Source organism: Gracilinanus agilis, chromosome 1 (genome assembly GCF_016433145.1).
Source record: "Gracilinanus agilis isolate LMUSP501 chromosome 1, AgileGrace, whole genome shotgun sequence".
Lineage (NCBI taxonomy): Eukaryota > Metazoa > Chordata > Mammalia > Didelphimorphia > Didelphidae > Gracilinanus > Gracilinanus agilis.
In genome coordinates, this window is record NC_058130.1 from 401,513,232 (window position 1) to 401,524,257 (window position 11,026).

Consider the following 11,026-nt stretch of genomic DNA (forward strand, 5'->3'; position numbering starts at 1 on the left):
TCAGTGGATTGAGAGCCAGGCCTAGAGATGGGAGGTCCTAGGTTTAAATCTGGCCTCAGACACTTCCCAGCTGTGTGACCCTGGGCAAGTCACTTGACCCCCATTGCCTACCCTTACCACTCTTCTGCCTTGGAGCCAATATACAGTATTGACTCCAAGATGGAAGGTAAGGCTTTAAAAAAAAAAGAAAAATAAACAAACAAATAAATAAATAAATAAATAAATAAATGAATGAATAAGTAAATAAATAAATAAATAAGTGAATGAATGAATGAATGAATAAAGAAATGAATAAAGAAATAATAATCAGCCGATGGGATGGAATGAGAGAACTGGAATGAACCTTAGAGATATTAAGTTCAACCCAACAAAGTGGCTGAGCTGTTGGAAGCCAGCCCCTCTGGTGATGATGAGCATCTTCAGAAATTTCAGAAGCCAATTCAGTTCACCCCAATCTGCCCATGAATCAGTTCTGTCTTCCAAAAGATTATTAAATTACTGCTCTGAGAAATCATTTAGATTCATTATAAGAGATGTGATAATAATTAATAATTATTATTTAATATTATAATATATCATTAATTATCTTAATTAATTAATTTGCTTTTTGTTGCTGGTTGATAATTAATTTATAAATTATAGATTATGTTATATAAATTATAAATTATAAGTTAATTAATACTTATTTTAATTAGTTAGTTAATAAATTAATTATGGGAACAAAGGCTGAGCCTACAGAGCAGGCATGATGGGGCACCCCAACCACTGGCAAACTTGCAAAATAATGAGCCATTTAAAATGGTAGGATAGAGGGAGCCAAGTGGATTCATAATAAAACAGAGATGGTTGGCAACATGAAGGATATGGCCAAAGGGCCTGGGATTCAGACCCAGGTTTGGCTGAGTGAGAAGTAGTCCTACCAGGAAGATGTCATTATTGAAGCTGAGTCTTTGTATATGGTGAAATGGGATGAGAGAGAGGCCAAGAAACTTACTTCCATAAGCAAGTGATCCTAAAACGTCATTCAGCCCACAACCCGGCTGGTAGTCACCCCCATTGGGATAAATATCAATGTGGCCCACGGGCATCTGGATGCCGATACTCAAGCCAAAGGAACGAGTGTATGTGTGGAGGACGTCAACAAAGTGTGCATCATCTGGGGAGAGCCGCTTGTTGATGTCTGTTCCTTCAAACATGGGGCCAGCTGGATCCAAACCTAGATGGAGGAAGAATGACAAAAACACTGTATGTAGGAGGACAGCTTCAGCCCAGTTAGCAAGGCAAGCCAACACAGGCTCACTAAATATTTACTGTATGACCTGCACTGGGCTAGGCACTTAGATGATAATACAAAAGAGAGGGAGAGAGCAGGGTCCCTACCTTCAAGGGTCTCACAGTCTTGTCTTGGACCTTCATCATGGCCTTGGCCTGTCAGCTACCTTGGAAAACCACCAAGTCGCCCAGAGTAGGGGTGACCCATAACTGTGTACAATTCCACGGGGGCTGCCCCTTGAGTTACTTCTGACTCACGGGTGCTAGAACTCAGTCAAATATTCTAAGAAATAAGTACTGTGCAGGCCAGAAAGAAACTTTTCATAGGAATATGGAGGCAGAACTGGAAGGGACCTCAGAGGCCATCTAGTCCAACCCCCTCAATTTACAGATGAGGTATAAGGAAGAGGAAGAAGGATGTACTACTTGGTGCTATAATGCAGAGAGTGCCAGGCTTGGAGTCAGGAAGATGAGCTGAAATTCTACCTCAGATACTCACTAGCTGAATGACTGGACAAGTCACTTCATCTCCATTTGTCTCAGCGGAAACTGAGAAATCATCTATAAAATGAGGGTAATACTAGCATCTACCTCACAGTGTTGTGAGGATTGAATGAAATAATAATTGTAAAGTACTTAGAAGTGTGAGTATACATATAAATATATGTGTATGTGTTTATGTGTTAAATGTTTATACACATATATGGGGAAGAAGAGACAGAGAGAGGCAGACAGAGGCAGACAGAGAGATAGAAACAGACAGACAGAGACAGAGAGACAGAGAGAGAGGCAGAGAGAGAGAGGCAAACAGAGACAGAGACAGAGACAGAGACAGACAGAGACAGACAGACAGGCAGGCAGATAGATGGACAGAGACAGAGAGAGAGAACATACAGATAAAAAAAAACTCTGTCGGAGGTAAGAGTTTAACCCAAGCCTTCTCCTATCAGAGCCAGTGCTTATTCCATCGAACCAAGCTGTCTCCTCATCTTATAGAATGTTAGAGCTAGAAAATACTTTTATAATAATAAAAATAATAATAACTAACATATATAGGAACAGCTGGGTGGTGCAATGGATAGAGTTCCTGGCCTGAAGACCTTCAGACAATACTTTCAAGTTCAGACAATTACTAGCTGTGTGACCCTAAGCAAATCAGTCACTCAACCCTGTTGGCCTCAGTTTCCTCATTTGTAAAATGAGCTGGAGAAATCACTCAAAGAAAACTGTAAATGGGGTCACAAAGAGCCAGACACGATTGAAACAACTGAACAACAACAGCAACAAAAAACTGTTTCCACTACTAGTAGATAATTAGCCTGACCAACTTAACCTTTAGTCAATTATGGTGTGAGAGCCTCACAAGTAAGCTTCCTGGATACAGATCAAGAGTAGTCAACCAGCAAATCTTTATTAAGCACTTACTACATGTCAGGAAACTATAACTAAATTCTGAGGATTTAAAGCCAAGCAAAAACATGGTCCCCGACCTCATGTTCTAGTGAGACAGACATAAAAATAACTTGGTACCCATGACAAGATATTTACGGAATAGATGAAAGGAAGGAAAACTCAGAGGGGAGGCATTAGCCAAATTGTCTGGATTCCCCAGGAAGTTTTTCTGGCATAACTCTATTTAGCATCTCTCCCCCCTGAGGACCTCTGGAAAGTACCAGTACAGTCTGCTTTCTCCTCTCACCAGGGTTCTTTTGTACTGGGACTGCCTGGTACCCTACCTAGTAGCAGGAAGTCACTCTCCTAATCAGGGTCAAGTGGGTGATGATATTGAGCCATTCTGACATAGCCCAGGCTACATATCTGATAAAAAGGTTGTTCCAAGACTCTGTCCCATCATAATTTGTGTGATCCTACTTTACCCAGGGGATAAAACATGTTGGAAATTCATCACACCTAAGTGGTGACATAGGTTAAACTGAAATCGTTTCTGAACAAGTTTTGTCCAGTTCATCTGGTGATCCGTAAAGGGAAACTAGGATCCTCGGGGATACTCCCCTAAACGTTGCCCCTGGAAAGAACAACAAACGAGCCAGAAAGATGCTGATTCCGAGAATAACCAGACCCTGTTTGTAATGCACACATCCTAGCATCGCCTTTCGAAGAAAAAAACAGAGTTCTATGGACTATGGGATGGGCGCAATGAGGCCCTCCATTGCCTCCTTACCATGCCCCTGCCCCCCAAAAGAAAAAAGAGAGGGAACATTTCTCCTATGCCACCAAGAGAAGAAAAAGGTTCTTTTCTTGGTCTGAACAAACGTACCCACCAAATAGTGAGCACCATGGAAACTAAGCTGAGCTAGAGGAATGTGAGGGGACTGATGGGACTCTATAGTGAAGCAGTTAGACTGGCTAGGATTGCTGGGAGCAGCCCAGGCTGTGTCACCATACTGTTAATGCAAAAACATATCTGTGGACCTGCAAGCTTATAAATGAAAGCTGGAAAAACTGAAAGCTATTGAGCTTTTCCCCTTTCAAAGTTAGTCTCTGCCCTGCCTTCTCCAAAAAAGGAAGGCAGGACAAAGAAGATCTAGTCGAATACTGATTCAAAATAAATATATTATCTCTTCCCTTACATTCTGAGGAAAAGATTCTCCCAGAAGCCCTAGGGAGACAAATTAAGAGGAAAAGCAATCAAAGAATCCAGCCCTAGAAAGGGCTTTAAAAAAATACCATCCAATCTAACAGTATTTGATCATTGAGGCCCAGAGAGAAAAAGCATCTTACTCATGATCAAACATGGGAAACACAGGCCCAGTGTTATAATAATGTCATAGGGTTAGATTTTAAATAAATCTTAGAGATTACCTGGTCCATCATCCCATTATTTTCCAGATAAGGAAACTGAGACTCAGAGAGGTTAACTTACTTGGCCATAGCTGGCAAAGAACAAAACTGAGAACTGAACCCCTGATCTCTTTACAATGGCTACAACACACTGCCTCTCCAATGTGCTGAGGACTTCTCTAACCTTTCATCACAACCCCAGCTTCAGAAAATAAACATGGCACCATCTTCAAGTCCTTCCCCCGATTCTAATCGCTTTGCATCCTGGCATAGGAAATCCTCCAGATGAAAAAGAAAAGGGAAGGTGGGGGGGCGATATCAAGGGTAAATAGTCTTATTGAAATTATCTTTAGCATCTGACACAATGTAGGAAGGCAGAGAGTCTGGGCAGCACCTACCACTGCCTTTCTGAGAAAAGGAAAATCTCCCATCCCTGTTGAGCCTGTGCCAGGCTTTCAACCCCTTCAGCTGGTAGGAGGGGCCTGTCATCCAGCAAGGGGCAGATCCTGGCTCTCTGCACAATGTATTCATTAGCATTCTGCCCACTCCATGGGGCAGGACAAAAAGGGAAATGATAATGTGTAAGCAGCTGTCACCCAAACTAGCAAAAAAGAGAGACTTGAGGTAGGGTTTGGGGTTCAGCCTTGATCAGGAGAAGGGAGATGCCTTGAGCAGAGGGGCCCCGTGGTCTCTCCTGATCCTGGGCCACTGCGATGATTTGTTTTCATTTGGTGGGGTTTCCTGCCCCCCACAACAAGCCCAGACTCCTGCACACGGGCAGCACAGTGGGCCTCCGGTGAGCCGACATTTAAAAACTGCTGGCCTGGCCCTCCAACCACATGCAGCTCATTCAGCAGGGGAGCCCCTCAGACAATAGGCCCAAGAGTGGCCTAGTAGGGAACTGCTTTGCTCCAGAAACAGGGTTAATTAGCGGATCCATGTGAGTGTGGACAATAAAGGCAAAGCCCGGAACAAGATCGTGTTTCCCATCTCTTAGTAAACTACAGTTCTCCACAAGTTGTGTGGAATCCACTCAACCAAGAGATGGAGGGAGGGAAGGAAGGAGCTCCCCCTTTCCACAGGGGGTGGGATTTCAGGGTTGCCAGAAAGGCCCCATCTCTGTGTTTGGTTTCTCCATTATAGTTGCATGGAGTATTGGCTGGTGAATCCGTGCCCCAACTGCCTTTCGCTCTAAGACTGTTTTCCATCTACTCTACATGAGTCTTAAATGTCCCAATTTTTGCACATAGTTCCCTCTTTAGAAGGTAACCTCCTGGAAGGCAGGGACTACTTTGGCTTTCTCTTTGTACCGTTATAACCGCTGCAATATGCTGCCTCTCCAATGTTTCCCCTGCTAGGAACTTCTCTAATCTTCATACACCAACACCAGCTTCAGAAAACAAAGAAGGGACGGTGCTCAGGTCCTCACCGCCATCTTCATCGCTTTGTGTGCCAACGCATAGTCAATCCACTAAATGAAAAAGAGAGGGTGGCGGGGTGCCAGGACCAACCACTTAGTGTGGGAGCTGAGCCATAGAAGATGGATTTAGAGTTGGAAGGGACCTTAGAGCTCATAGAGCCCAGCCCTCTTGTTTTAGGGATAAAGAAACTGAAAAGGACAGAAGTGATTTATTTGCCCAGCATCACACAGGTAGCAAGTGTCTGAACGCAGCCCTTCCTGAATCCAAGTCTAGTGTTCTATGACTCCTAATAAGCGCTTATCAATTATTTCAAGTCCCTGCTTTTCCCCCTAATCGTGGGACCTTGACCAAGTTGTACGAGGCAGCATGGTTTGGTGGAAAGAAGCTAGATTTGGATTGAGAGGACCAGAGTTCAAATCCTCATTTTGCCCCTTGCAATCCCTGAGATGTTAAATTCTCTGGAGCATTTCTTCATCTGTAAAATGATATGGCTGTATTCAATGACCTCTAAGGTCCCCTTTCAATGATCCTATATGTTCCTATTAACCTTAAAGTCCCAACCAATTAATAAAAGTCATTCTTTTGTTTTAAGCACAACCTTCACCTTGTGGCCTTCACTTAAAAGGTAAAGACCAAGGGAGTGATAACAAAATAAGTTCTTAACACCTCAGTGTGAATTGATCCTATGTCTCCCATTCAACATTTTATTAAGCCATTATTTATTCATTATTATTTAATATATATTTGATAAATATTCATTTATTACATAGTTCCTTGCACATGGCAAACCTGGGGAGATAGCAACAAAAAGGAATACAAAATTAAGGGATTGACAGTCTAGTAGGAAAGGAATGCCATATTTCTTTCTCGACAGAAGGACTAGGGAAGCTAGTCAACCATTTGACAGGTACACAAGGGCTAGATGAATTGTGTATAATCGTGTATAATCTCACAGTTTCACCTAGGACTGACCTTGGGTATATGCCTTAAAAGGATAAAAATGATGGAAGGGAAATATTTACTTCTCAGTGATATTAAAACTAAAAGGGATCTTGGATATCATTTAGTTGTACCTCTTCCTCTTACAGATAAGGAAACTGGGGGTTGGGAGTAGGGTGGGAGGTATGAACTGACTTAACTGACTTACACACACACAATCAACCACAGAAGAAGTAAATTGAAACCCAAGACCTCTGGTTCCAAATCCAGTGCTCTTCCCATTACATCATTTGAGTTAATAATTATTCAATATCCAAATTAAGGCATAATAACTAAACTTTTAAGAGTAAAAATCAATCTAGCTTCTTATTATACTCATGCGTTCCAGAACTAAGAAGATCTCATTAATTATGACAATCGATTTACATCTGAATGATGCATGCCAGCCAACATAAATTAGATTATTTTCATTACAAAAATCATCCCCAAGATTTAAAATGACTCTTCCTTGCCCTAGAGAGAGAACCCCAGATAAAGCTGCCAAAAGATTCAGTCTTCTATTTTATCCAGGGCTCAGATACTATTTTTGCCCATTTTCCCCCCAAACCACACATCACCAGGGAAATAAAACTCTGCCCCATGACTGGCTGTTGATTGAGTTAATCAGCTCAAACTGGGTCTGAGCTCAGTTGCAATGGGGATCACAATCCAAAAGGGAGAACCAGATTAGAGAGGAAAAATCAAGCTAAACAATTTCTTAAAAATGCATTACATTGGGGGGCAGCTGGGTAGCTCAGTGGAGTGAGAGTCAGGCCTAGAGACAGGAGGTCCTAGGTTTAAACCCGGCCTCAGCCACTTCCCAGCTGTGTGACCCTGGGCAAGTCACTTGACCCCCATTGCCCACCCTTACCAATCTTCCAACTATGAGACAATACACAGAAGTACAAGGGTTAAAAAAAAAATGCATTATATTGACAAAATGCCATCAACTCTTCAAAGCATGCTTTGTCTTAGTGTGCGATGTTAGAGAAAGAACTCTAGATTGAGCATTGCGCTCTTTGGGAGCTGGCTACAATTTTGGTACTTATTAACTGCATTATTCTGTTCTGCCTGCTCTTAAATTCCAGCCAAACTGGCCTATTAGCTGTTCCCAAGACTTGCCAAGCTATCTCACATCTTTCTGACTTTGTACAGGCTGTCTTTAATGCACTCTCTCCTCACCTTAGTCTCACAGCTTAAATACCACCTTTTTTTTAAACCCTTATCTTCTGTCTTAGAATTGACTATATATTAAGTATTGCTATGGTTCCAAAGCAGAAAAGCTGTAAGGGCTAAGAAATCGAGGTTAAGTGATTTGCCCAGGGTCACACAGCTAGCAAATATCTGAGGTCAAACAAAAGTTCCTAAGGACAGGAATTGCCTCACTTTTGTTTTTTATAGTTCCAAAAACTAGAACAGTGTCTGATACATATTATGCATTTTCTGTTTATTTAATTGAATTAAACATGACCTTAAACAAAGCATCTCATTTCCTTAGACCTCAGTTTCCTCATCTACAAAATAAACTGGAAGAACTAAACTGTTTCTAAGGATAATTTCAGTTCTAGCACTCGAGGATATGTTAGATTTTTTATTTTAACTGATCTTACCCATACCCACAAGACAAGGTTTATTATGTCCTTTTTATAGGTGGGAAAACTGAGGTACAAGGAGACGAAATGTCACCCAGCATCTAGAAACACCCTAGTACTTCCAGGTAGTCAGTTACTTTATCACTAGCAGGGTTCCAAAATTAATCTTTTTGAAGCATTTCGGTGAAAAGAACAAAGATTAGTGACAGAACAAAAAAATTAGAATTCTACTAAAGAGAACATGAACATTGTTCTCTTTAGAACATTTAGGGCATTGGACAGAGAATCAGAAATCCTGAGTTCTAACCCTGCCTCTAATATCAGGGCAAACTTAGACAAGTCATTTAATCTTTATGGGTCTTAGTTTTCTCATCTATAAAGTGATGGACTAGATAAGATGATCCTTTGGGTCCAATTCCCATGTTTTGAGAACTAACGGAAGTGTCTGAAGATCCTTCAACTTCAAAAAAGTACAAGTAATCAGAAGGATGGAAAAAAGATAGAGATTGAAATTAGGATGGGGAATTGGAGGATTTATAAGAACCTGAGGAAGTATCACTTACCTGTGATCCTGCCTATGGTCCCCTGCACAAAGTTTCCAGCATATCCTGCAACATGAGCTCCAAGACTGTAGCCTATTAAGTGAACATTCTCAAGAGAAAAATGCTCCTTCTCCTGAAATCACAAAAACATGTCCTTTAGAAGCTTAGATTTCTGGGGCTGAAGAGGTTTCTGAAGACCATTGGTCAAGCAACGTCCTAATTGGTCCTTGCCAGAAAGATTACTCTGTCTGGGGTACATGGGCATTTGAAATGTTGGCTTGAGATCCTCAAGCTGAGGACAAGGCTCATGACTCCAATTTCAATTGTCCAGGAACTATAAGAAGGGACCTGGCTAAAAGATACCAGCAAGACCCCATTAAACTTCTACCTCTACTTCTTGGTCACATCAGGTGGGAAGGAGGAAAGGGCCAATGGGGCCATATTTGAAGAATACGGATTGTTTCATTTTTGTCTTTGTATCTTCTAGCACCTAAGCCAGGTCCATGGGAGACATTTAATAAATTCTTATTTCATGGAATGGAATGGAATGAAAAATGGAACAGAAATGCCAGAAACTAATAGTCACAGTCTTCTCCCTAAAAGTTCAATGAAAGGATTTTCCAATCAGCAATCCACTCTATCTCCAATTTTCCCCCTGTCCCATTTCCTCTGATATCATAGATAAATAAGTCAGGAAGACTTAGATCCAAATTCCACACCTGACACTGACTGTGTAACCATGGGCAAGTTGTTCAACTTCCCTAAGCCTCAGTTTCCTCATCTGTAAAATAAAGAGGTTGGATTCAATGACCTCTAAGATCCTTCCTAATTCTAAATCTATGATCTTTTGATTCTCTGTGCTCCCGCACCCACCCTAGGGTACTTCTAGATTTCAAGAAAAGAAGAGAGTAGCTCATCTCTGAAAAAAAGTTGAGGATCTCTAACTTTGAGAAAATAGGTAGCTCTGAAGAGGCGATTAAACACCCAATCCAAGGAAGAGAAAGAGGACTCCACAGACTTAGGTAGAAGCTGAAGGTGATTGTCCTGATTCAAGCCAGAATCCTCTCCCAATTCACTTGATTCCTCATGTAAAAGGTTTGGGCTTGAATGATCCATTTAATTGCTTCATTTTGTTAGTGTCAGCCTATTCTAGTTCATCCTGTGGATTCCTGGTAAATTGTTAACTTGTAAAGGGGAGATTCAAGACTTCTTTCATCATGCTCAGTGTTTTAAACTACTTATTTTGATATATTTCCATGAATTTGCTCCAAACTCCCTTACAAAGTTAGTTAAAATCTAGCTACCCAGGTTTGGCAATTGCAACAATCCTGAGCACCTTTAAAATTACAAGAAACTCCTGGCTTCCAGTCATTTCCAATAAAACCATGGAATTTAGAACTAGCTGCAAGAAACTTTAGGCATCAATTCAAGTCACTTATTTTGTCATGGAGGAAGCTGAGGCCCAGAGGGATGAAAAACTTCCTCAAGGTTACTCAGACGGTGTCAGATTCAGAATTCAAACCCAGGTCCAGCTAAAGTTGTTATTCTTTGCATTAACCCTTGCTCACTTTGGCAAAAATATGAGTTTAAAAATCAGCAAATGTTATATAATCAAATCTTAGGGACCTCAGAGGTCATCTGGTCTGACCCCTTCATTTTATAGATGAGGAACCTGAAGAGTGACTTCCCCAAGCCTAAACAGTTAACAAACAAAAGATCTGAAATTTGAACCCAAGTCCTCTGAAATCTACCATACTCTTACCCTTAGGCCAGGACACAAGTTAAATCATCACTAGGCAAATACATTAACTAAGAACATTTCTATTTAGCACTGATAAAAAGTTTCCTCAGCATTAAGCCAATGATTTGGTTTATTCTAAACAATGTTTGATTCTACACATCTGACCATGTTAGGTTCTTTACCATAATAGGAACTGACATAGTTTCCTCTCATTTTTTAAGATATTCCTCCTCTCCCAATTACCTGTAGCCAGTTGAGCATCTTGGCAATGATAGAACCCACTTCTCTGGTGTTGTTGACAGCATCCATATAAAGCTGATGGGCCAATGGCAGCCAATCCACCACAATCACATTGGCATCTTGTTCTCTCATCTGGAGGGCTGACACAAGCTTGAACAACCAATTCTCAAACATGCCACTCATCTACACAAGGAAGAGGATAGGGTGCCTTTATTTTTCCTTTAAGTCTTATGAGATTCTCTCAACAACAGAACCCAAAGGCTACTCTAAATCCCTCGTGCTGGTTACCCACAAATTAACTCATCATAATTTAAACTGAGCTCCATGAGATCAAAGAGGATAGTTTATTCTAAAATCTTTCTTCCCCAGCAGTCTATACATAATAGGCACCTAAAAATGTTTGCTGAATTTATTCAACAGTAGCAGGGATGATTCCAA

The 11,026-nt window shown here is 41.1% G+C and overlaps 1 protein-coding gene across 1 annotated transcript in view; it reads right to left on the reverse strand.

Moving 5' to 3' along the window:
* The window catches only part of LIPG (lipase G, endothelial type), a 191,296-nt gene extending 180,525 nt beyond the window's left edge, over positions 1–10,771 (reverse strand). Inside the window, exons 1-3 of the mRNA XM_044681618.1 lie at positions 10,592–10,771; positions 8,629–8,740; positions 995–1,216 (exon numbers count right to left, since the gene is read on the reverse strand). Coding sequence (XP_044537553.1) covers positions 995–1,216; positions 8,629–8,740; positions 10,592–10,771 — 514 coding nt within the window. The remainder of the gene's footprint in view (positions 1–994; positions 1,217–8,628; positions 8,741–10,591) is intronic.
* Between the last annotated feature and the right edge of the window lie 255 nt (positions 10,772–11,026).